Here is a 26,343-nt window from a genome sequence, read left to right on the forward strand (position 1 = left end):
CCATCCCTAGTGCTGAGTGAAACTTCTCTGAGGTGCAGTTTTTAGACGGGTCATCTGAGACGTATACGGCTGAGAGGTGCAACATCTGTGTTGAACTGATTTAGAAACGACAGCAGGCAGAGCTGAGGTGGCCTGGTTCTGGACCTCAGCACTCACCTTCTTGACGTCTCGGACCAGAAAGTGCAGCGTATTGGCCGGTCCCAGCTTCTGCAGAAACAAAGAAAGTGATGAGGAGTTTATTCCTGGTCAGCACCTGAAGGTCTGACCGGTGGTCCTGAGGATCAGAACTCCCACCGACAGCAGAGAGATGCACTGTGATCTGATCCTGCTGCTTTAACGGCTTCTTGTTGAAGTGGCTCAGAGATCAGAGGCGCTGATGGAACAACAGATGGAGGATGGCTGGCTCGAGTTTGGTTTTCTCTCTCAGTGCAGATGTTCTGTAATGTTGCAGCCTGGGATCTGCTCATTTCCTGGGCTGTGTTCGAAACCGCATACTTCTCCTACTTCTCCTATTTCTCCTACTAACTTTAACTTTTTTAAGTTCCCAGATGCATACTAGATTCTCCTAAATGTTGGGTATGCATCATGAGGTTACTACTCATACTCAAACTACCCAAGATGCAACGTAACGTGACGTCGCCGATCGTCATTTCCTGTCAAAACGGCAGTTTCAAGCTAGCTACAACGAGGGTAGGTTTACTTCCTGTTTTCAAAACAAAAGCACCAATTGTATCGTAATGGCTTTCCCTATGATAAAAGGCAACGGGTATTTTATTTTGCGAAAATAACCGGAAGTGCGTTGCTCACTGCGGCTAGCTTTAGTAGCGCCGAATTCGTGGGAACAAAATTGTAAACAGCCGGTATTTTGTCAGGTTTTCAACACGTTGGGGATCTAAACGACTACTTTCTCACCTGAAAATGTTTCAAATGTTGCTAAAGTTTACCTACTGTCCGTGACCTAGTGATGGCAAAATAAGGCTTTTTGAAGCATTGTGTCATAAAGTGGTTCACTACCCGAAGCTTCATTCAATGCCCTTGGGTGACACCTACTGGCAGCAGCGATTGTTGCACTAAATGAAGCCCTGCGAATGTGGTGCATCTCTTGTGTATATAATAATTATTAAATATTAATTAATCATTGTTCTGTATTAATCATTGTTCTGTATTAACCATTGTTCTGCACTAATTATGGTCATTTCAATTTCGCACAGCTGCATTTGTTGCACATTTTGCTGTACATATATTTTTTTATTTTACTTTATTTGATTTTATTTGATATGATCCATCCATCCATTTTCCATACCGCTGAATCCGTCGGTCAGGTCGCGGGTGGGCTGGAGCCTATCCCAGCAGTCAATGGGCGAGAGGCGGGGTACACCCTGGACAGGCCGCCAGTCCATCACAGGGCCACACAGAGACAAACGAGACAAACAACCATACACACTCACAGTCACTCCTAAGGACAATTTTAGAGACACCAATTAACCTAACGTGCATGGTTTTGGACAGTGGGATGGACGGGGAGAACATGCAAACTCCACACAGAAAGGCCCCAGCCGGGAGTTGAACCTGGAACCCTCTCGCTGTGAGGCAAAGGTGCTAACCACCGTGCAGCCCCTTATTTTATTTTATTTTATTTTATTTTATTTTATTTTATTTTATTTTATTTTATTTTATTTATTTATTTATTTATTTATTTATTATTTTTTTACTTGTCTGTATGCTGCAACTGCAAAGTAATTTCTCAGCTGGGATGAATAAAGTACTTCTATGCTATTCTATTCTATAACACTTATGTATGTATGTGTGTTGTACATATGTGTTTGTAGTACCTCATTACAGATTGAGTAATTTACCCATGAAACAATAATAATTTAAAAACTTTTGGTTTGTCATTCATATTTTCTTGTTTCTTGTTGCAACATGATTAGATGTCCTATGCTTTTGAATTTCAGACAGTATTCCTGAGTATATTAATGTTACTAACACTAACTAATCTCCAGCTTTGGTTGGGGGTTCACAGTACTTGCCTGTCTTGGCCTGCGTCTACCTGCTGCACTGAAGAACGAACAGCGCTGGGATGATTAGTTTCTCACCGTGTTGTACAGCTCCTCCAGGCGGGGGATTGTGAGGAAGTGGTGGATGTTAACGCCATTCTCAATCAGCAGTTTCACAAACTCGACCCGGTCCAACACCAGAGCGTCCATCATGGCCTGCTCCAGAGAGTTCACCTGTCAGACACAGAGGACGCCACCGCCATCATTATTCATCACAGCAACCATCACCATCATCATCAAAGGGTGGGGCAAAGGGTGGGCTTTGTAAAGAAAATGGGTTTTCTCTGCAACTTCCTCTGGGCTTCCGTAGTTCAGGCGCTGCCCCTCCACCAACATGTTGGGAAACCCAGTAAAGGGCCAGTTTCTGCTGCTGTTTTGAACTGGTTTGGTTCTCCAGAGTCAGACCTGGAACAAACCAACATGTTGGGAAACCCTAACCCAGTGCCTTCAGTTTCTTACCCAGTTAAGCAGCTCCAATTTCCGGGGGTCCGTCTCTTCAGGTGGTTCAGGTTTGGTTTTGCCCCCTTTCCCCTTTTTGCCCCTGGCCTTCCCTTTACCTCCTGCTGCTGATGGCCTTTGGACTGCTGGGCTTTTCGGACGGTCGGTAGGTAAGGCGCTCACAGGCTGAAACACAGAACCAAACTCAAACACAACCGGCCTGTGACTGATGTAACTCTGTTCAAGCCAAGGTTCTCTACAGACCAACAGAGCTTTCTGATAGATTCTGATAGGTTCATAGGTGGATTTATTGATCTAAGAACTCACGGGCCAGTGGAGTCCGTACACAAAGATCTGACTGTGAGCAATGTCCACTCTGTTCCAGGCCAGAGCCAAACTCAGCTGATCCGACGCTGAAGCGTTCGTACCTGAAATCATGGAACAACCAGGTGAGATTCCTGCTGTTGGGTTAGTGCAGAAAACCATGATACTGATGTTACCTTTGAGCAGAGCTGTGAGGATGGACATCTCGATGTCCTGCTGGCCCTCTGAGCCCATCCTGAACACTGTGATCTGCACAAACAGACAAAGGGACAGTTCTAAAAGTTCTGGAATCCTGATGGGCAGAGCTGCTGCTTCCAGGAAACTGGAGGAGACTCGTTGACCATGGATCAGACCAACAGGACCTGCATCTGTGGGGGTTTCTCTGGACTTGAACATATCTCATTTAGTATAACTGAACTCTGAGCTGATCTACTCTGAGACAGAAAACTCTGAGTTTCCGGTTCCAGAAACGCTGATTTGAGTGAGTTTAGAGCCACAACTTTAAAAAGCATCAATGGAGCCCCGATTCGATGAGTCACCATGGCAACGGGGAAGAGGCGGGGCTACATTTTTTTTGGAAATCTTAATGGGCTCATACGGTGAGTTTCAACAATCACAATAATATTACAGGGAAACTGCTTGAATGGTAGCCCATTCATTTATTTCATTTAGGTGCAATCCCGCGGGGGAGAAGCGCACTCTGCATCAGTTTAAGATGAAATATAAAAACATTGTTCAAACAGGTGAGACCTCGGCATGGAGGTACCTCATTCTGATCATGTTTTACACTGTAAAGTAAATATTAAGTGGCTATTTGACTGTGCAGTTATTTTATCCCCAACATAATGCTGTTTTCACACACATAAATGTCTTCTCATCCATATCATGTTCTGTTAAATAATTAAGCTTATTTACACTAACACAGACTTCTACTGAGCCAACAGAAAGAAGGCAGATGCCCGTAAAACGGGTGCTGCCCAGCACCGCCACCTCTAACGGGAGGCCAGTGGCTGAGGGAGTCCACCCCCAAGACACGAGTGCCTTTATAAAATATAATAGGCCTATATATGTCTGTTTTAAGCCTATTCATACAAATATTTATTTGTCTTTTATGTCTTTTTTTTCTTTTGTCCCAACACATTCTGATGGTGCCGCTCAAAAAGATAATTATCTGTAAATGCAAAAACATCTATGCGGTCTGATAACCATCTCCTGATGAATATTTAATTCTCTGCGCAGTAATGCTGCTCCTTCATCCACGGGATCGTTGTCAGAAGGACATGTTGGTGGAAACAGTCGCCTCCTGCTGTGCCTAAAGGACTTATAGAAGAAGAAGAACTCGCTCTGCTGACTGAATGAATGAGGAAATCAAATGGCTGAAAGAGGGCGGAGACAGAGAGAAACTCCTGGTTCACTGAGTAAAACCTGGTTAGGTTCAGAGAGTCTGTTACTACGGTAACTGACCGTGAGGTTGAGTTACCTCTCTTTGTGAAACAGGCTAGAGTTACCCCTCTTTCTCTGGGTGAGTTACCTCTCTTTGTGAAACAGGCTAGAGTTACCCCTCTTTCTCTGGGTGAGTTACCTCCCTTTGTGAAACAGGCTAGAGTTACCCCTCTTTCTCTGCGTGAGTTACCTCTCTTTGTGAAACAGGCTAGAGTTACCCCTCTTTCTCTGGGTGAGTTACCTCCCTTTGTGAAACAGGCTAGAGTTACCCCTCTTTCTCTGGGTGAGTTACCTCCCTTTGTGAAACAGGCTAGAGTTACCCCTCTTTCTCTGGGTGAGTTACCTCTCTTTGTGAAACAGGCTAGAGTTACCCCTCTTTCTCTGGGTGAGTTACCTCCCTTTGTGAAACAGGCTAGAGTTACCCCTCTTTCTCTGGGTGAGTTACCTCTCTTTGTGAAACAGGCTAGAGTTACCCCTCTTTCTCTGGGTGAGTTACCTCTCTTTGTGAAACAGGCTAGAGTTACCCCTCTTTCTCTGGGTGAGTTACCTCCCTTTGTGAAACAGGCTAGAGTTACCCCTCTTTCTCGGGGTTGAGTTACCTCTCTTTGTGAAACAGGCTAGAGTTACCCCTCTTTCTCTGGATGAGTTACCTCTCTTTGTGAAACAGGCTAGAGTTACCCCTCTTTCTCTGGTTGAGTTACCTCTCTTTGTGAAACAGGCTAGAGTTACCCCTCTTTCTCTGGGTGAGTTACCTCTCTTTGTGAAACAGGCTAGAGTTACCCCTCTTTCTCTGGGTGAGTTACCTCTCTTTGTGAAACAGGCTAGAGTTACCCCTCTTTCTCTGGGTGAGTTACCTCTCTTTGTGAAACAGGCTAGAGTTACCCCTCTTTCTCTGGGTGAGTTACCTCTCTTTGTGAAACAGGTTAGAGTTACCCCTCTTTCTCTGGGTGAGTTACCTCTCTTTGTGAAACAGGCTAGAGTTACCCCTCTTTCTCTGGGTGAGTTACCTCCCTTTGTGAAACAGGCTAGAGTTACCCCTCTTTCTCGGGGTTGAGTTACCTCTCTTTGTGAAACAGGCTAGAGTTACCCCTCTTTCTCTGGATGAGTTACCTCTCTTTGTGAAACAGGCTAGAGTTACCCCTCTTTCTCTGGTTGAGTTACCTCTCTTTGTGAAACAGGCTAGAGTTACCCCTCTTTCTCTGGGTGAGTTACCTCTCTTTGTGAAACAGGCTAGAGTTACCCCTCTTTCTCTGGGTGAGTTACCTCCCTTTGTGAAACAGGCTAGAGTTACCCCTCTTTCTCTGGGTGAGTTACCTCTCTTTGTGAAACAGGCTAGAGTTACCCCTCTTTCTCTGGGTGAGTTACCTCCCTTTGTGAAACAGGCTAGAGTTACCCCTCTTTCTCTGGGTGAGTTACCTCTCTTTGTGAAACAGGCTAGAGTTACCCCTCTTTCTCTGGGTGAGTTACCTCCCTTTGTGAAACAGGCTAGAGTTACCCCTCTTTCTCGGGGTTGAGTTACCTCTCTTTGTGAAACAGGCTAGAGTTACCCCTCTTTCTCTGGATGAGTTACCTCTATTTGTGAAACAGGCTAGAGTTACCCCTCTTTCTCTGGTTGAGTTACCTCTCTTTGTGAAACAGGCTAGAGTTACCCCTCTTTCTCTGGGTGAGTTACCTCTCTTTGTGAAACAGGCTAGAGTTACCCCTCTTTCTCTGGGTGAGTTACCTCTCTTTGTGAAACAGGCTAGAGTTACCCCTCTTTCTCTGGGTGAGTTACCTCCCTTTGTGAAACAGGCTAGAGTTACCCCTCTTTCTCGGGGTTGAGTTACCTCTCTTTGTGAAACAGGCTAGAGTTACCCCTCTTTCTCTGGATGAGTTACCTCTCTTTGTGAAACAGGCTAGAGTTACCCCTCTTTCTCTGGTTGAGTTACCTCTCTTTGTGAAACAGGCTAGAGTTACCCCTCTTTCTCTGGGTGAGTTACCTCTCTTTGTGAAACAGGCTAGAGTTACCCCTCTTTCTCTGGGTGAGTTACCTCTCTTTGTGAAACAGGCTAGAGTTACCCCTCTTTCTCTGGGTGAGTTACCTCCCTTTGTGAAACAGGCTAGAGTTACCCCTCTTTCTCGGGGTTGAGTTACCTCTCTTTGTGAAACAGGCTAGAGTTACCCCTCTTTCTCTGGATGAGTTACCTCTCTTTGTGAAACAGGCTAGAGTTACCCCTCTTTCTCTGGATGAATTACCTCCCTTTGTGAAACAGGCTAGAGTTACCCCTCTTTCTCTGGGTGAGTTACCTCCCTTTGTGAAACAGGCTAGAGTTACCCCTCTTTCTCGGGGTTGAGTTACCTCCCTTTGTGAAACGGATAACTCAGTTTCCCTCATTTCAGGGTTAACCTACTCAGAGTTTTCACTAAACCTGCTACGTGAAACGGCCCTCAGGTCTGAGTTCTGACCTCTCCTCTCTCCAGACTTCAGCTCAGTGAAGGAACACTGAACCTCCAGCAGAGCGTTTTAATCTGACAGCAGATCAGTTTGAGTGATTTGATGCTCAGATTGTTTTACATTTACGGCAGTCTGCTGTGTGGAAGGATTGTGGGATTAAATTAATGCTCATGGAACAATCTCTGCTAAGTGCTGCAGTGTTGCATCAAATGTAAAACCTTTATGGTTAAAGAGCAGGTCTCTGACTGTCTGAGGGCAGAGTTCAGCCTGGAGTGATGTCATGGTCCCACAGAGTGTCCAACCATTTTAATCAGGTTGACCCCAGCTGGAGGTAAAGCTCACCATGTTTACCAGCTGATTCTTACAAAGTACAGGGAAAAAACCAATGTACATTTATCTCTTGCTTCCTCCTTTATGTCCATGATCCTGAGGACGGATCAGCCTCTGCAGGCACTGACAGGGAAGAAATGGGGAATATGGACGAGCTATCTGTGGCTGGAAAAGGCTGCTCTGTCTATGGGCAACAGAGGCCCGGTTCGCCCACAGTTTCAGCCGTCAGCAGAGAGCAGGGGCCTCATGTACAAAGGCTTGCTGGATTTCCTACTGAAACATGGCGTACGCTGGAACCCAAATGACCTCCAACGTTGGATGTATGAATCTGTGCGCACGCATCAATCCAAGCACATTTCGTTTGTACATCCCAATCAACGTGGAATTGAGCGCACATGTCGGAGCACCCGACTCCTCCCTGTCCACACCCCCACTTAAATACTCAAATCATATTTAAATGAGCCCTGCACCTGGGATTCCCCTGGCTGCACGATCAGAAAATAAAGAAAAAAGAATGAATAAGACAGGAAAAAATGAGAACTTTACGGAAAGCGAGATATCGCTGTTACTTTCTGAAGTGGGGGCCCGAAAAAATGTGTTCTTTGGCACGCTGTCCTCCGGCATAAGGAGCAAACTAAGAGGAGTGGGTGGGAGAGTCTGAGGCTGTTAATGCTGTGGGGTCTGAGAAGCCTCACAAGCAGAGGTGAAGAAGAAGTGGTCCCACATTAAGGTGGAGGTGAATCGGAGTGGCTGCCCACCGCCGACTATGGGTGGCACTGCTCTTTGCCCACAGAGACGATCAGGGGCTTGTTAGAAAGATCTTAAGCTGAAGTTTAACCAGCAAAAAACAGCAAGAAACTAACTTTAACCACCGACTATGATGCTGTGAAGACAGGATAGAAACTGGGGGCGCATGTGCTCAATTCGCGTCACAGGGAATAATATTAGGACAATTACATGAATAAAGTAACTCACCAAGAAGCCAGCCATCACGCACAGTGCCAGCCTGTAGTCTGTTCCCAACATGCTGTTACTCAGAATGAATGGTGCGCTGAACCAGGGCACCTCGCCACAATGTTGGTTAATTGCATTTACGCATCACATATGATCTGTGCATCGATCGAATGAAAATGTTTCCTGTTAACATACAAATTCATCATCTGATGGCGCTTTTATAGCAATGTGTGCGCAGTTGATAGCTCCGATTACAAAACCGGCTCTCGCTTCAAATTAAGCTTTAATGTTGGCCTGTTGAACTGCATTGTGGGAATTTGATATAAGTGGCTGAGATGTGGGTAATTCTGTCCCACACGGCTGGCATGGCTCGGCTCAGGGTTGACTAGCACAGTCCCAATCGGTTGGCCAGCTCCCTCTGGGATGCCCCGGTTGCTATAGGAACCCCAGTGTGCACATCACCTGTGAGCACAGGCAGCGCATGGCTCCTCGCGGTGTTGCGCTCCAACGCCGGCCGCAGCCCTGCGCACAGTTCCAGGAGGATTTCCCTCAAAACTCAGTCGCCATCATATGCCAGCAAATCCTCTCTGTCTCTGAACACACACTCTCGAATTGCACCATTTGCAAAGTCTTCTAATACTGCTAAAGCAGCCATTGTTTTTAATGCATTGCACCACTTTGCGCTGCTTTTATATCCACTCGTGTAATTGCAGACACATGGGTGCGTTCATTGTTTATCAGTATTAATTGTTCATGTATCTCAAATGTGCACATCACTGTCTGAGGACTAATTGTTTTCACATTTATTTATTATAACAGTTTCCCAACATCACCTTAGGTGTCGCCAAAGAATCAGCAGCTGTAGAAAAGTGCGTACGCCAGCCCTGAAGCTGCCGTGAGGCACCGCACATTTCCACGGTCTTTTCACTCTTGATACATCTGATCGTTGACTTGAAAAGGTGCGTACGCCACTATTTTGTGCGTACGTACGCTTTGTACATGAGGCCCCGGGGCTGTGTTCGAAACCGCATACTACTCCCACTACTCCTACTAACGTTAACTTTTTTTAAGTTCCCGGATGCATACTAGATTCTCCGAAATGTTGGGTATGCATCATAAGGTTACTACTCATACTCAAACTACCCAAGATGCAACGTAACGTGACGTCGCCGATCGTCATTTCCTGTCAAAACGGCAGTTTCAAGCTAGCTACAACGAGGGTAGGTTCACTTCCTGTTTCCAAAACAAAAGCACCAATTGTATGGTAATGGCTTTCCCTATGATAAAAGGCAACGGGTATTTTATTTTGTGAAAATAACAGGAAGTGCGTTAGCTCACTGCGGCTAGCTTTAGTAGCGCCGAATTCGTGGGAACAAAATTGTAAACAGCCGGTATTTTGTCAGATTTTCAACACGTTGGGGATCTAAACGACTACTTTCTGTCTGAAAATGTTTCAAATGTTGCTAAAGTTTACAGAGTTTAGAGCTTAAGAGAAATCAGCTTCAGGCCGGCTGATTTCGGCTCGGGCAGGAGCGAAATGCATTGTGGGTAAACACTCTGCATACTGTCTGATCGATGAGTATGGAAGTATGTAATAGGCAGTTTCGAACAAAGCCCATATCTTCCTTCTAACTTTGTTTCTTATGAGCCATAAAAATCATTAATCTTATGGGTGAAATGGACACAAATGTGGACACAGTTGAATGTCTCCTACATGTGAGGGTTGCAGTAACAGTTGGACAGATGAGACGTCGGTGGACACATGCTGTGATGGAGATGAAGAAGGACACAGACACCAGAGGAGTTCTGGATGAGCAGTAGGTTTATTGATGCCAGAGAATGATGCAAACAGCACTTCCTGTTTACCTACCAGAGAATGATGCAAACAGCACTTCCTGTTTACCTACCAGAGAATGATGCAAACAGCACTTCCTGTTTACCTACCAGAGAATGATGCAAACAGCACTTCCTGTTTACCTACCAGAGCCCTCTTCTTCATGCACTCCGTCACCATGAGGAAGATCTGCTGCGCCTGGCTGCGGCTGTAGCTGAAGGTTTTCTGGATGGTGACCAGCAGCTGGTCTTTGACGCTCTCGCTCACCAGCCTGTGGAGGTGGAACAGGACGGTAAGGAAAACCTGCACCTGGTGCCCTGATTCTGCCGAGCCAAACGTCCAACAGCGAGACCCGTCCTCACCCGTCCTCCTCGCTGTATCTGTGAGCGAAGGAAATGATGTCGGAGGCTCGTCCGCTGCCGTCGCAGACCACAACCGGGACCGGAGGCTCCTCGTTCAGACTCTCCAGCACGATGGAGATGACGTTAGGACCCCCCTCCAGAATCAGACAAACAACAGGGACCCCCTGACCCAGACCTGACAAAAAACACAGAGCCAGGCAGAACATCACCAGAAGTTAGGGTCAAGTTTCAGCTTCATCAGACAAGAAACCAGGACAAATCAGGGTGAAGGTGGGTTGGACGCCTCAAACACATCACTGGTTCCATAGGAAACTATTCTCTTCTTCTTCTTCTTCTTCTTCTTCTTCTTCATGGATATCTCTTTTATTACGCCAAGGAAAGTCCTGTTTCTGCTTTGGGTCTCTGTGCTGGTTTTAGTGATTTAATTCAATTCAGTTTCGTCTATAAAGCGCCTAACCCTAACCCTCCCAACAAATATCATCTCAAGGCACTTCAAATATACAATTCAATCCAATTATTTCTTATACAATCATGATCCAATCAAATTAAGCGAATTAAATTCCAAATTAGTCCAATTCATACAAAGCTATTTAAAAATAAAGTTAGCTAAGGAAACCAATAGATTGTATTTGTTGGGTTGGGTCTCTGATGATTTGAGCTGCTTCGTGTTATTTCCATTTATTTATTTGCCCCTGTGATGGTTTGGGTCACAGTATGGCGCTCCTCGGGGGCTCCTGTTTCCTCGGTGGTTGACGTGAGAGGTGGCGGCTGAGCCTCCCTTTGCTGTCCCTGCCCCACAGACATCTCCAGGCATAGGATGACAAAGGGAAACCCACAGGTCACACGATTTGCTGCGTCGGCTGATGAACCTCGAGGCGTCTGAGCGGCGGCAGTGACTGGCTGTTTCCTAGGTCACGTGACTCACGCGTGTTGATCTTCTGCAGAGCGATGTGTTTCTCCAGCTGCCGGCGGGATCGCACCTCGGCCCCGTACTTCCCCGTCGTCCCGTTGTCACACAGGATGAAATGCGAGTGGCTGCTGTTCAGGACCGACAGCTTGCTGAGCGGGTTGGACATGGTCTGGTAGGGTCGCGTCACCTGAAACACAACAATGTGTTTTTAATGTGTCACAATGTGTCATGGAGCAACTGTTTCCAGGCTCAGTCTCATAGACAGATCTTTGCTCCACCCCAAACATCCTCCATCAGAGACTCATTCACTTCATCCCAAACCCTACACTTCACCACCAGATGCTTTTACAGGCTGATGTGATTATGCACTGGATGCAGTGGCGGCTGGTGATTCAATTTGTTGGGGTGCGCAGTTGCGCGTGACGGGTCAAATAGCACCTCACAATCAGAACACAACACACAAATTCTAAAAACCACCTAAACTAGACCATTGTTCAAGTATTAATACAATTAGAGAGATACTTTGGATATTGTTGACCTTAAATAAAGAGTTTTGGGATAGAATAGAAAAATAAATATAGGCTACTGTAATTAGAATAGACCACATGTTATACCATAACCACAACATAATAGTAGGGAGGCATGATGGTTCTGAATTTCCTTTTCTATTGCAAAATGTACAAATATTCAGGAAAAACAAAGACCACATTAAAAGGTAGGTGTGTCTAATGTTTTGAGGACTAATATAGAAGACTGGATCAATTCTGATGTTTTTAAATGTGCTATATAAATAAAGCTGACTTGATTTGACTGCACTGAAAAATGAACAACAACTCATTTCTGCAACAGAGACTCACCTCTGCAGCAATCCTACTGTCTGTGGTCTTCTTCCCCGAGAGCCCGGCGCTTCCTCGGATGCTTCCTTGATGGACGTGATTGATTCGATGAATTGTCCAATCACGTTAAGATTAAAAATATGGAAAACTCTGCCATTGGTCTGGGCGCACAAAGATGCGAACTAGAATCAATTTTTCATGCGCCAATGAAAAGCTGCCTCTGCTTGTTCGCGGTAAAAAAGTTTGCTAGCTCTCATAGACTCCAGTGTTACCGGCGCCCTTAACCTGGAGGAGGGCTTTATATCCAATAGCAAATAGCAAGGCTAGCTTAAAGTCGAAAGCATTTAATGGTTGCTGGCAGTGGCATGTAGCCTACAGCAGAGTCTATCACACCGCTGCACGAGTAAAAACGCAATGTACAAATGTATAATTAATTTCATATTTGTTATGGTTGATTCACGGGAGGGGCGGCGCTCTAGCGCCCTCTATTGACCAACCGCCACTGACTGGATGGTGATCATGGGGAAGGATTGGATCTAATTTGTCTGATAGAACATGAGTGATGCTTCCTGAAGCTCTTTAAGGCGAGACACGGCGGGCAAAAACAGGGATTTTTCATGCAGGGGTCAATTTTTAGATTTTGGGCCAGTCTACTCCTTCAATATGTGTCATTTCAAAACATAAATTAAAATGTTTATTTCATCACATTTTGTTTAATCGCAGCAGTACGTTTCGCCCCCAAATTTACCAAAATGAATTCCCCTATTTAAATGCCGCTCCCATAATAATTTTTTTGTATTTTTCCAGCATCAATATCTCAGCCTATGGAGCACCTACTAACACCAAACATTCCAGTTATACACTGAGCAGTATTCTGAAGATATTTACAGAAGGATTTGTTGATAAATCATTCCTGGCCTGATTTATGTGACATAATGAAAAAATATGGCGAAAATGTATGTTTTTTTTAGGCTATGGGGAGTATATTTTGATTTCCTAGGAAATGAAAGCAGATATCCTGAAATCCCTCTGTAACTTTCTTTTCACTTTGTGTGTAAACAAAATGAAAAAAGAATTTTGCACCTGGCTTTATCACATGTTCAGATCTATCTTCAGGAAATATATGCAAATTTGTGCATATTTAATGAGATAATGCCTAATTAAACATACAAATTTCTAAAACTTGTAATACATTTTTTTTTTCATACTTGTATAAGTAATCAACTGAGGAAGTTTCATGGTGACACCTATTATTTTAAAATATTACCCTATCCACCTGTAGCGTCTCGCCTTAAATCAGCCTCCTTTGGGATCGATAAGGTGGTAAGTTACTGTTTACACTCTACATTCTTAGACACCATAATGTTCCCACAAATGTTTTTAATGGCATATTTTAAAGATGTGAATTACATTTCTATGCAGAGACACATATAAACTTTCCTTAAGATTTGGTTGGCCACTGGATGGAAAAACAACAATGCTGATTGGTCCGATTCATTAGCCGTGACTGATTGGATGGTTTACCCCTGTTCAGTTTGCTTTGTCTTACATCTCTCCCAATCAGGTCTTCTTTGTTCTCGACGATCCCCCACGGTGCGATGCCGATAGCGCAGACTTTCCCTCTGGACTTGGAAGAATGGTCTTTCAGGGCATCTCCAACATGGCGGATCACTCCTGAAACACAGAATCAGAGATCCAGTTTGTACAGATACTTTCTGGCTGTTATTGTTTTGAACTGGACAGAAAATGATTTAAAGGTGTATTTAGTCATAGTTTCTGGACAAAATAACTTCATTGTCAATCAGTGAGGCTTTCTTAAAGGAGCAGCTCTACATTCTGAAAATCTTTCTGTTGTCTTTCCTCCGAGAGGTTGAATGGAAACATTTTTATAAATCAGTGTAAAGACCGATGGAAGGGAGGGGGTCTGGATGCACCCGGGGGACTGAATGCACCCGGGGGTCTGGATGCACCCGGGGGTCTGAATGCACCCGGGGGGTCTGGATGCACCCGGGGGGTCTGGATGCACCCCCGGGGGGTCTGGATGCACCCCCGGGGGGTCTGAATGCACCCGGGGGGTCTGGATGCACCCCCGGGGGGTCTGAATGCACCCGGGGGGTCTGGATGCACCCGGGGGGTCTGGATGCACCCCCGGGGGTCTGGATGCACCCGGGGGTCTGAATGCACCCGGGGGGGTCTGGATGCACCCGGGGGTCTGGATGCACCCGGGGGTCTGAATGCACCCCCGGGGGGTCTGGATGCACCCGGGGGTCTGAATGCACCCGGGGGGTCTGGATGCACTCGGGGGACTGGATGTACCCGGGGGTCTGAATGCACCCGGGGGGTCTGGATGCACCCGGGGGGTCTGGATGCACCCGGGGGACTGGATGCACCCGGGGGTCTGAATGCACCCGGGGGGTCTGGATGCACCCCCGGGGGGTCTGGATGCACCCCCGGGGGGTCTGGATGTACCTGTACTGACTCCTCCAGTGAAGATCCAGGCGCCGGTGGTGACGGCGGCTTTGATCAGTCCTTTACCAAAGACCTGCTTCAGTTTGGGGGGCAGCTCAAAGTTCTGGAGGCCTCCGTGGACGGAGATGAGCAGCGTGGGGAGCTCCAGCTGCCAGTCCTTCACCATCAGGTGGAGCAGGGAGTCTGGCTTGGAGTCGTAGGAGACCCTGATGTACTGCAGAAGGTGGGGGAAAGCAGGAAGGCGTCAGTCAGATATCCTTCATGAACCTCCCATTAAAACCAGTCTGGCACACTGGAAAAAATGCCCCTCCAAAAATAAGTAAAAAAACAACAAATAAAAGACGTTTTTGCTTGAAATAAGCAAAATAATCTGCCAATGGAACTAGTGAAAATCGGCTCGTCAAGATTTCTTGAAATAAAATGTGATATTTAGGACTTTTGAGATAAAAGTGATCTTGAAATTAGCTTAAAAACCTCTTCAAATTAAAAAAAAAAGCTTATTTCATGTGAAATCCGACTCAAAACAATTTGTTTTCAAGACTTTTTCACTTAAAAAGATATTCCAGATGTATTGTGTTAAAACAAGTCCCTATATCTGGCTGAAATGGTGCTTGTTAGGCAGTTGTGTCTGATATTAAGTGTAATGAGATATTTGAACTAGAAATGAGACAAATGTACTCGGTAAGACTTTGATTTTTTCCAGTGTACCATGGCCTTATTGACGTGTCCTCCGCCCTGGAACTCCAGGACTCCGTAGGCATCAGTTGGGGAGGTTTGGGTGTGTTTGAGAGCGCTCCATCTCTCGGCAGGTTGGACTTCCAGCTGAACCAGAGGGGCCCCTTCATCTTTGGCCCATGTTGGGACGGGGGTGTGCTGAGCCACCAGCTGCCCACAGCTACACCTGAGAGACAAGAACCACTGTTTATAGCATGACTTCTATGTAGGGCTGGGGAGATTAATCTGACTTTCAGAGCCGGGTCTGAGTTCACATGGGTTCAGATTAAAAATCCGACTTGGATCTAGGAAATTCTTAAATCCGCGTACAACTGGAACGCATCAGTTGGAACGCCGCGCTCTCAATGCACGCTGCAATGTAAATTAGTCAAAGTAACGGGATATTAACCATCGGTTTTATCGGCGACGTTCTTCCTTAAGTACGGACGGGATGGGGGGGGCAGATCTGGGTCACTATGAATCTGTGGGGGTCGTGTTCCCCCCGTCCGGAATGTGCCATCTGCACCCATGCTCAGTAGAGAGAAAATATGAGAACAAGTTTTAACTCTTAATTCTGCAGTGATTCCACTGTGTGCGAAAAGAGCTAAATTAAAAATGTCTCCTGCTCTTTGATACAAACAACAAGTTTCCCAGATAGCAGTGGACTCCGGGGCGGATCCGCCGTCCTGATTAACCGCTCACCCCGCCTCCACACAGTGTTACAGGACCCGTTGCGGACTCTGACCTGTTTCTCAGCTGTTGGAGTAGTTTTCAAAGTGTTTCTGAACAGTTTTTGAGCTTCTTTCTGAGGCGCAGCGCTGCATTAAGTCGTTGCTCCTAAACGTGGGCCAACGTGTCCGTACCTGCTGGCATCTTTGCTGGGAATGATCTGAACACATTCTCTCTTCAGGAAGATTCTCTCGACCCATGCTCTGTGAACCTGAAAGCCACAACAAGAAGAGGGAACGTAAGGTCACTGCAGCACCTATTCACTGATCAGCCGGGCTTTCTGCTGGATTAACCAGTTAAATATGAGTGATGCCAAACATCAGTGTGAAGGGAAGGTTTCAGATCAAATCCCATTTGTTGATGTCTGAGGATTAATTCATGTTACTGCAACACAGCTGGGTCAGCAGCTAAGAAAAGCAGATATAAAAACCATTTCAATCAAATACAGTAAATAAAGAATGACTGAAGTTGGTTTGAGATCTTTGTTAGGACACAAAACCACTTTATCTGTTTGGTGAAATAAAACGGTGTAAACGGAGTTAGAAAACGTGCACCTGCAGGAAGCAGCTCAGACTGGGCGCTAACATTTGTTCTCATTCATCACCACAAAATGTTCAGCTTAAACACATAAAGGCCAAACTGGTCCCGACTGAATGAATCCAGCTAATTTCTGGGAGAGTAAAGCTTTCCATTTCCTTATGAATCAATCCTCTGATGGTGGAGCACACGCAGCAGCCCTTTAAATCTGTCCGGGCGCTGCTTTAAATCCTGCAGCGTAAATGACTGTGCACCACCGTGAGAGTCCTGCTCTGTGCAGGGGGACCGGTGGCTGGTCGGCCCCTGGGGGACCGGTGGCTGGTCGGCCCCTGGGGGACCGGTGGCTGGTCGGCCCCTGGGGGACCGGTGGCTGGTCGGCCCCTGGGGGACCGGTGGCTGGTCGGCTCCTGGGGGACCGGTGGCTGGTCGGCCCCTGGGGGACCGGTGGCTGGTCGGCTCTTGGGGGACCGGTGTCTGGTCGGCCCCTGGGGGACCGGTGGCTGGTCGGCCCCTGGGGGACCGGTGGCTGTCTGCAGTCTGAGTGCAGCTGAGCGGCTCAGGAAGGAGTTTAAGCAGCTGAGTGGACTCATGTGACGAGCACATGAGGCAGAATTCTCTTTGTTGGAGCCGGTCTCATGACTCTGGTCCAACTAATCTTTCTGGGAATCTCATGACCCGAGTAGTTTTAACACAAGAGTATTTCATTCAGGACAGGAGCCGGTCAACAAATAATAAGTCCAGAACTTCAGCCTCTGAACCACAGTCTGAACGGCAGAAACTAAGTCCAGGTCTTCAGTTCACTTCCATCTTCTGGCTTTCATTTCCACCTCAGAGACAAACTTCTCTCAGCAGGAACAGCTGGACTCACTGTTCACTTTATTCTGTGTACATTCATTTAAGCACTACAGCACATTCTGAGCTGCTTGTTCTTTATTCATTTGACTACAAATGTTCATTTTAAAACCAGTAAAGTTTGAACCAAACACCGTTTCTGCAGTTTCCAACCACAACAGAAAGACTGTTTCACTGTGTTCGGTACAGCTTTTTTTGGCATTTTCAAAATGCATTTTGGGGCTCGTTAAGTGCTTTTCAATCAATTTTCCCATTGAATTTTGCACCTCTGCAAGGCCCAAAATGGAGAAGACTTGTCTGCTGTAGACAGTCATGTCATTTTTAAATCAAGGTCCTGTTTAAAATACAGCTTTTATGGCATTTTCAAAATGGCCTTGTTAAGTGCTTTTCAATGCATTTTCCCATTGCATTGTGGGTATTTTCAAACTTCCCCTCACTATCAGTTTAAAGGAGAAAAGCATCAGATTTATAACATGAAGCTGTTATAACAGGGCAGCCATCTTGGCTCTGCCCTCATAAGCAGTCTTAGAACAGAGCAGGCTAACAAGGCGTTGCCCCGGTAACAGGAGCAGATGCGGCTTGTCTGTGTCTCTGACATGTACGCTCACTATGGCTTCTTAAAAATCGCACTATAATTTTGACTGCACTCGACTGTCTCGAACAAACGGTCGCTGTTCGAAAAGTAAAAGTCGTATCCGAATAATTCTTGAACCGTCAGCACCCCAAGAGACGGCAGAAGCCAGCGGTGTAATTTTAATTCGGATACTATGTGTCGCTCGTTTTTTATGGCAGTTTTAAAATAATTTTTCACCTGAATTTTATGATTTTAGACATTTATAATGGGCGGAATGTCAGCTGGAGGGCCGACTCTCTGCGTTCAGAGGTGATTTGTGAGAAATCTGTGTGGCAGAGCTCAATGAGTGTGACTTTGTGTGAAAGAGGACCAAAATGTCTACGTTTTTAAGTAAAATTTGTCCAGATTGGGCAGATATTTTGGACATGAGAGACATTTGTTTGAGGAATTGGTGCAGTATCAATTTAGAGTGAGAAGCAGAGTGGGAGAGACACCTCAGCTGAGATGTAGTCTTCCTAAAACGTAAACTGCCGTTGTGTCAAAGCTGTATAATGTATCAACAAACCCTTTGGTTCAGTTAAAGCTGAGAGTCTCCTGTCACATATAAACTTTGAATGAGGTCTGTGTTATGCTTTATGGCTGAGCTATAAGGCCTCTAAACAACTGAGTTATAAGGCCGCCAAAATGGCCTCGTTAAGTGGTTATCAATGCATTTTCCCATCCACAACTGAACCTGACCTTGGACCTTAGCCCGTCCGCAGACAGGACCTCAGCCCAGTTAAGGTTAAAGCTGTGTCAGGTGAGTCTGGGTCTTACCTTCTGAGATCCAGAGGATGCGCTGCGTTTGATGGACGAGCGTTTCAACGATCCGTTCGTCCCTCTCCTTCCTTTGGTGTCCATGGTGATGAAGTTCAGCTTTGGTCCAGCTTCATCCTCACAAGTCCTCTCCTTTGTCTCCTGACTGTCTCCTTGGTGTCTCCTTGGTGTCTCCTCGCTATCACCTCACTGTCTCCTTGCTTTCTCCTCTCAGGTGCGTCCCCTGTGGTCCTCCGGATGTTGCATTCAGGCGTCTCTGGTGGCCGTGGGAGCCTTTCTCTGCTGCTGTGCTCAGGATTAGAGGCTGGGGGGGGGGGCGGGGCTCTTTAACGGAGGCAGATTTAATAAATGATGATGGAAGTTAAATCTACTTCAGCTCAGGGATCCTTCAGATTAAACATCTGCAGCTCTGAGGTTTCACATCCACCTCAGCAGTAGGTTGGTCAGCAGGTTGTGTTTGGCGCCACCTGCTGGCAGCAGCAGGGAGATGAACACAACTAATAAACCTCATTAACCTTTAATCAAATTGATTTGATGCAGAAACAGAAGATTGATGATGAGAGTTGGAGGTTTAACAACTTTAACACAGTTTAAACATGCAGGTAAATTCAGTCCCGTTTCAATCAGACTTTATTGATCCTAAAAAGTAAATTATATCACTGCAGTGTTAATAATTATCAAAGATATTCTGTTGTTACACATAGATAAGAGAATAAAATATAAACCAGCAGACAGGAAGGTGTGGTTTCTGCCTCCTGAGTGTCGTTTTAGTCTGACATTCTGAAATCCTGCTGCACCGGTTCACTTTAAACTGAACAGAAAGAAGAACTGTGGAAACCACTGCAGTCTGTTATCTTTATGCTCACAAATCAAAGCTGAAGTTTCTGACCGGAAACGGACCGAAGCCGAGTTTAAAGCCTTTAATGCTCAGGTGGTGTTTAGTCTACAGCCAGTTTCCTAAATAAATCAAGTTAGATTCAAGCCAGACGTGAGAAACAATGTGCTGAAGTCCTGCTGAACATCTGCCATAATTTATCCATGCACTGTAAAAACCTTCTGTCAGGGTGGGGTGGTGAAGGTAGGACATGTAACTTTCAAAAGAAAACTTGGTTTATTTCACAAAATAAAAAAAACCAAACAGAAGGCACGGCTAAGCCGGATTCAAAAAACTAACTGTGACAAAATAAACAAAGAACTTGGTATGGCATAGGATAAATAAATACTTGACGAAGATCATGAGAAAAAACAGGTATCATGGGAGGTAAGGTAGGTCAGGTAAGTATGGCAAAGATCCGGCAAACAGACAGGGGAGACAGGAAACTAAATAGAGGGCTGGGAGTGATTGGAGAGTGAGTGCAGCTGGTGGGGAAAAACACAGGTGGAGTAAGTGAACTAATGAACTGAGTGAAGGGAAACTAAAACATGGCAAAACTAAAAACTAAACATGGACTAAAAACCAGAACGTGACCTAAAACATAAAACTTAAAACATAAGTCCCGTGGCGTGACACCTTCACAGGACAGTATTTTACTGTGTACATAATATTAAAACTTTTTAACGTTAAGATTAGAGGCACTTTTGCAACAATTCTCCAGCATGAAAATGTGACCTCATCTTAAAAAGCCCAGCTGAGTAGGACACCTTCACAGGAGTGTATTTTAGTTCAGAGCGCCTTCCAAACAGGTTTAAGTGTATATAAAACAGAATAAAACTTTAGAACAATTTACACACCAGAAACTTGATTTACATGACCAGAGCATGAAACCTTAAAAGGACAAAGCATTACAACATCCTGAAAAACTCCACTCAATGTCAAACGTATCATAATGATCCTGAACAGACCCAGTGTCGTGTCTCGGCTGGAAGTTTCTGAGAGTCGGGATCTCTGGGGTTGGTTTTGGGCTTATTGGGTCGAGCCCCACAAAAAGTCTTTGAAACACCTGAAATGTTTTGGAAAGTTTGGATGCATACTCCAAATTAAGTGCATGTGACAGGGTTAACTCCACCTCTTCTTGTGCCAGTCTGACATTAATCCAGTCTAAGCTTTTACACAGGATACATTTTTCTAAAGCTAAGCTTAAAAAACTTTTCAACACGAGTGACACATGTGACAGATGCTTTCTGTCACCAGCTAGTCATACACATATGGTTTTTTTCTTGCCCGAGATTGAGCTCTTATTGGTTCTTCTTTCAAAAGCTCTAAACAAGCCGGTGCCTTCGAGCCTTTTAACCTCCATCTTTGGTGAGCCTGCAGATTTCACACTCTTCACCAACAGGGAAAATAATCGTATCGCTTTTGCATCTTTGGGAGCTCGTAGACGTATCTTACTTCATTGGAAGGATGAGAATCCTCCCTCCCCTAACTCTTGGCTAAAGGACTTAATGTCATTCCTGCACTTAGAAAAGATCCAGTACAGTATCTGCTCTGACAAATTCTATAAAACCTGGAATCCCATTCTTTCTTTGGTCGATTCCATTCCATCTCTAGATGATGAATGATTAGGATGGTTGGTGCTGATTCAGATATTATCGGTGTGTATATATCCTGTCAGAGTTCTGTGAGAAGCCAGTGTGTCTGTGATTCAATGTAGTGGTGGTCATAGCGTATCTGTGCTGTTCCCTTTTATTATTATTATTTATTTCTATTTTCATTTTTTTATCTTTCTTTGGGGTGGGGATAGAGTTGTGTTTGCTTATTAGCATTATTACCCATTGTTATGTGACTAAGTCAAGTAAATGTGACTCTAGGTTGAGGGAGTTCTAAAAGGGGAAAAATAGGTTAAATGTATCCTTTCAGATTGATCTTGGATTGTTCATTGACAACCTAATAAAGATATATATGTAAAAAAAAAAAAAAAAGATGAAGTGCATATGTCAGCCCAAGCAGTAAGCAGCATGCTTTAGCCAGATATCCAAGATGAGTAAGGATGGTGTTCCCTCAGTGAGGACTCCATCTGGCTCAGGGCAGATACTCATACTCTTTATTTTCAGGTCCTCATGAACCTGTGATTCCCTTTGAGATACAAACACAATCTCATTTGTTGAAGAAAACTTAAAATAAATAGAACTTGTGTGATGAATTCAGATAATGACTTTTGTGAAGACTATTTTGAACTTGTACATAGGTAAACAAAAAGGTTCCTTTTAATTTTGCATATAAAAAAACACAATAGAACCACCAGAAATTCAATAGAGAAAACATCAATAAAAGGTTTTGATGCTTGTTTCTGGGGAGGGTTTCTTATCGTGGTTTTATTTGAGACAGCTGCCATTAAGCCACTAAAGAAGAGAACTCTAGACGCCTCTATGATGAACAACTACAGACCTGTCTCTAACCTCTCTTTTATATCCAAGATTATTGAGAAAGTTGTATTTAACCAGCTCAACGACTTTCTGAATGAAAGTGGAAGTCTTGATAAGTTTCAATCAGGCTTCAGACGTCATCACAGCACTGAAACAGCTCTGGTCAAAGTGTTAAACGACATCAGGTTGAATACTGATTCTGGTAATGTTTCAGTCCTGGTTCTGTTGGACCTCAGCGCTGCGTTTGATACTGTAGATCACAGAATCCTGTTGCACAGGCTGGAAAACTGGGTTGGACTTTCTGGAGCGGTCCTTAACTGGTTCAGGTCCTACTTAGAAGGCCGGAGTTATTTTGTTACAATTGGCAGCTATGAATCAGAGCGAGTGGCCATGACTTGTGGAGTCCCCCAGGGGTCAATTCTTGGACCTCTTCTGTTTAACTTGTATATGCTCCCTTTGGGTCAGATATTGCAGAACTTTAACATCAATTATCACAGTTATGCAGACGATACACAACTTTATGTGTCTCTGTCACCATGGCGACTGCAGCCCAGCAGACGTACAGTGTCAGTGTCTGGAGGAAGTAAACAGCTGGATGAGAGAGAATTTTCTACAGTTAAATGAAGACCAAACTGAGATCATCCTGTTTGGGAGCAAAGAGGAGAGGGTCAGCGTTGGTAAATATCTTGAGACTCGGGACCTTACAATCACTGAGCGAGTCGGTAACCTCAGAGTGTTGATAGACTCAGATCTGACTTTCAGCAGCCACATCAAAGCTGTCACCAAGGCAGCTTTTTACCATCTTTTTACCAATTTGGTTGGTAGTAGGGTTGCCAACTCCCTGAAAAATAAATAAGGGACACCTCATTAGAAGGGCCGGCCTTCCCCCTTCCTGGCCTGGTGAATTTTTTAGCCCTTTTTTCGTGAGTGAAACGATTTTTTAACGATTTAACTCGAACCTGAATTGAATTAGATGCATATTTTTTGAGTGACATGAACACATGTGAAACAAATTATTATCCAGCAATTCACTTTAACACAAAATACCAAAATTAACTGAATAAAATAAGTACCTTTCTTAAAGGAGAAGTTCGGTTTTTTAAACCTGGACCTTATTTCTGGCATAAAATACGTTCATCTACTCACTGATAACAGTTTGGTGAAAGTCGGCGTCCTTCGGAAGATATTTAGGTCACTGGAGATCCGTTTATTATCTGTCTTTATTTCACCGATACTTTAAGACCAATGAATGAATGAACGCGTACTGTTGCACTGTTAGCTCAGAGCTGTTAGCTGTTAGCTCAGAGCTGCCCTGTTGTTATTATTCTGTAGCAGAGTGGTGCAAAAAGTCTACATTAAGTGGTTTCAGAGAGTTACATGGTTCTGTAAAAGCATTCAGAAAACAATACAGCAATGTACTGATATTAGAAAACATACTTTGTACTTTTAAAAGTAAGTTCTTCAGTATTTTAACTTGAGTAAAATTTTGAACTTGTAGTTGAGTAAGATTTGACCATGAGTATCAATACTTTAACTCAAGTACTGGAGTTGAGTACTTTGCCCACCACTGCTTAAAGCTGTCTGCTTTCTGTCACCCAGGCTGCTGCCTTGTTGTCTTCCGCTATCTTCTCCACGAGCAACAGTACCTCCTCGACCAATGAGCTGACAGCGTATTCTCGGGTGTGAATAAGCTGTCAGCTCATTGGTCACAGAGCAGGACAGGGCCTGGGAACAAGTTTACCGTACATTTTTATATAAAGCCCCGTTATTCATTTCCATTGGCACGATACTGACTATTTTTAGACTTTAATACGGGACAAAGTGCGTCCCTTTTCAGCTCAATACGGAACAGGTGCCGTTGTTTCTAAATACGGGACGATTCCGTTTTTCAAGGGACGGTTGGCAACCCTAACCATTAGGCGATGTTTTGTTCCTGGGTTTCTCTCTGCAGGGCAGGGAGGAGGCTTCCCCACAAATGTTCCTGCAGATGAACCGAAATGAAACTCGACACCAAACTCTTTTTAAGATCTTTATTATTGAGTAAAGTCACTTCCACAGTAACTGGAGTCCAGTTTCTGCTCTGCTGCAGAATATTTACCCATCAGAAACACAGACAAACATCCCCAGAAGATTCTGATGCAGTTTGGTTCCACACTGTGTCAGAGGCTGCTGCTCGACTCAGAGTGAAAACCTCCCGCTTTGGTCCGGACTAAGTGCTTCCTGTCAGCTCCCAGCAGGGGGCGCTGTCGCCTCACTTCTCCGCCTTCCCCTTGGTGTCATACGTCCCGGCGTTCTTGTATGCGCCCACATAGCCCGTGTTGTCAACAAGCTCCTCCCGGCCCTCGCGGCCTTTGCCCCTGCCGCTCTCGTCGAAGCGCTCTTTGTGAGATCCGGTGTAGCGGGTCGTGTCGGTCAGACGGCCCACTGTTGCCGTCTTCGCCACTTTCTGATGGAAACACAGAGGACAGGAAGTAAACAAGAACATTTCTGAAGAAATTTTGATGGGTGCTAATTAACTGCTCGCCCTATCAACAAACCCTTTGGTTCAGTTAAAGTTGAGTCTCCTGTCCCATGTAAACTTTGAATGAGGTCTCTGTGATGTCGTATGGCTGAGTTATGAGGCCTCCAAAATAGGGCAGTTTTTGGCATTTTTGGCTAGTTAAGTGCTTTTTAATACATTTTCCCATTGCATTGTGGGTATTTTCAAACTTCCCCTCTATCAGTTTAAAGGAGAAAAGCAGATCAGATTTATAACATGAAGCTGTTATAACAGGGCAGCCATCTTGGCTCTGCCCTCATAAGCAGGCTTAGAACAGTCGTATCCGAATAATTCTTGAACTGTCAGCGTCCCAAGAGACGGCAGATGCCAGCGGTGTAATTTTCATTCAGCTACTATGTGGGGCTCGTTTTTTATGGCAGTTTTAAAATAATTTTTCACCTGAATTTTATGATTTTAGACATTTATAATGGGCGGAATGTCAGCTGGAGGGCCGACTCTCTGCGTTCAGAGGTGATTTGTGAGAAATCTGTGTGGCAGAGCTCAATGAGTGTGACTTTGTGTGAAAGAGGACCAAAATGTCTACGTTTTTAAGTAAAATTTGTCCAGATTGGGCAGATATTTTGGACATGAGAGACATTTGTTTGAGGAATTGGTGCAGTATCGAATTTAGAGTGAGAAGCAGAGTGGGAGAGACACCTCAGCTGAGATGTAGTCTTCCTAAAACGTAAACTGCCGTTGTGTCAAAGCTGTATAATGTATCAACAAACCCTTTGGTTCAGTTAAAGCTGAGAGTCTCCTGTCACATATAAACTTTGAATAAGGTCTGTGTTATGCTTTATGGCTGAGCTATAAGGCCTCTAAACAACTGAGTTATCAGGCCTTTCAAAAACTGAGCTATAAGGCCTCTAAAATAGGGTAGTTTTTGGTAGTTTGCACAATGCATTTTCCCCTCCACAATTTTCCCAATTTGCCAGAATTCCTTTCGACTAATGAGAGCCAAAAGTCATTCCACACCGATCGAAGTCGATGCGCACGCAGCGGTGTGCTTTTTATGTTGGTCGGACCATCGCTGCTCGACCAGTAGCGCGCCGAAATTCATAACGGAAACGGGAAAATAATAGTCTGGCAACAGAGTAGTATGTGTGTCCCCATAACTAGGGGAAGTCAGCCTGAGGACTTAAACTCAAACTCAGCTCAGAAACTCTCATGTTTATCAAGTTTTATCCAGATGTTGTTTTTGTTGAATTTGAGGAGAAGGGCGGTGGAATCAGTTCTACTGTCTACGGCCTGCTGGTCGGGACTTCTGCACTTTCTGTGGTATTTAAAACTCTGGGCCAGTTGAACACACATTGGTCCGGTGGTTCCTCTCTGCTTATCAGCTGATACTCCACACCAACCAGTTCAGAACTGAAGAAGCCTTTCAGATGAGACGTGAAACATCTTCAAGATTCAACAGTGTCCAACTGCCCGGATTCAGCTCTGAAGGTCACCTGACCTGGATCTACTGACCTCTGAAGGTCACCAGACCTGGATCTACTGACCTCTGAGGGTCAACAGACCTGGATCTACTGAGCTCTGAAGGTCACCAGACCTGGATCTACTGAGCTCTGAAGGTCACCTGACCTGGATCTACTGACCTCTGAAGGTCACCTGACCTGGATCTACTGACCTCTGAAGGTCACCAGACCTGGATCTACTGAGCTCTGAAGGTCACCTGACCTGGATCTACTGAGCTCTGAGGGTCACCTGACCTGGATCTACTGACCTCTGAAGGTCACCTGACCTAGATCTACTGACCTCTGAAGGTCACCTGACCTGGATCTACTGAGCTCTGAAGGTCACCAGACCTGGATCTACTGAGCTCTGAAGGTCACCTGACCTGGATCTACTGACCTGATTCAGCTCTGAAGGTCACCTGACCTGGATC

At 45.1% G+C, this 26,343-nt stretch overlaps 2 protein-coding genes across 2 annotated transcripts in view; both read right to left on the reverse strand.

Moving 5' to 3' along the window:
• LOC142383985 (transient receptor potential cation channel subfamily M member 1-like) overlaps nt 1-18,697 on the reverse strand; it is a 40,007-nt gene extending 21,310 nt beyond the window's left edge. The window contains exons 1-13 of the mRNA XM_075469877.1: nt 18,614-18,697; nt 15,969-16,045; nt 15,100-15,292; nt 14,392-14,605; nt 13,472-13,596; nt 11,102-11,273; nt 10,177-10,351; nt 9,962-10,085; nt 2,996-3,068; nt 2,823-2,923; nt 2,517-2,681; nt 2,097-2,231; nt 157-207 (exon numbers count right to left, since the gene is read on the reverse strand). Coding sequence (XP_075325992.1) covers nt 157-207; nt 2,097-2,231; nt 2,517-2,681; nt 2,823-2,923; nt 2,996-3,068; nt 9,962-10,085; nt 10,177-10,351; nt 11,102-11,273; nt 13,472-13,596; nt 14,392-14,605; nt 15,100-15,292; nt 15,969-16,045; nt 18,614-18,697 — 1,689 coding nt within the window. The remainder of the gene's footprint in view (nt 1-156; nt 208-2,096; nt 2,232-2,516; nt 2,682-2,822; nt 2,924-2,995; nt 3,069-9,961; nt 10,086-10,176; nt 10,352-11,101; nt 11,274-13,471; nt 13,597-14,391; nt 14,606-15,099; nt 15,293-15,968; nt 16,046-18,613) is intronic.
• A 5,252-nt stretch (nt 18,698-23,949) lies between these two features.
• Nucleotides 23,950-26,343, reverse strand: part of LOC142397766 (tubulin polymerization-promoting protein family member 3-like) — a 35,483-nt gene continuing 33,089 nt past the window's right edge. The window contains exon 4 of the mRNA XM_075481869.1: nt 23,950-24,362. Coding sequence (XP_075337984.1) covers nt 24,168-24,362 — 195 coding nt within the window. The 3' untranslated portion in view covers nt 23,950-24,167. The remainder of the gene's footprint in view (nt 24,363-26,343) is intronic.

The sequence above is a fragment of the Odontesthes bonariensis genome, chromosome 1 (genome assembly GCF_027942865.1).
Source record: "Odontesthes bonariensis isolate fOdoBon6 chromosome 1, fOdoBon6.hap1, whole genome shotgun sequence".
NCBI classification, from domain to species: domain Eukaryota; kingdom Metazoa; phylum Chordata; class Actinopteri; order Atheriniformes; family Atherinopsidae; genus Odontesthes; species Odontesthes bonariensis.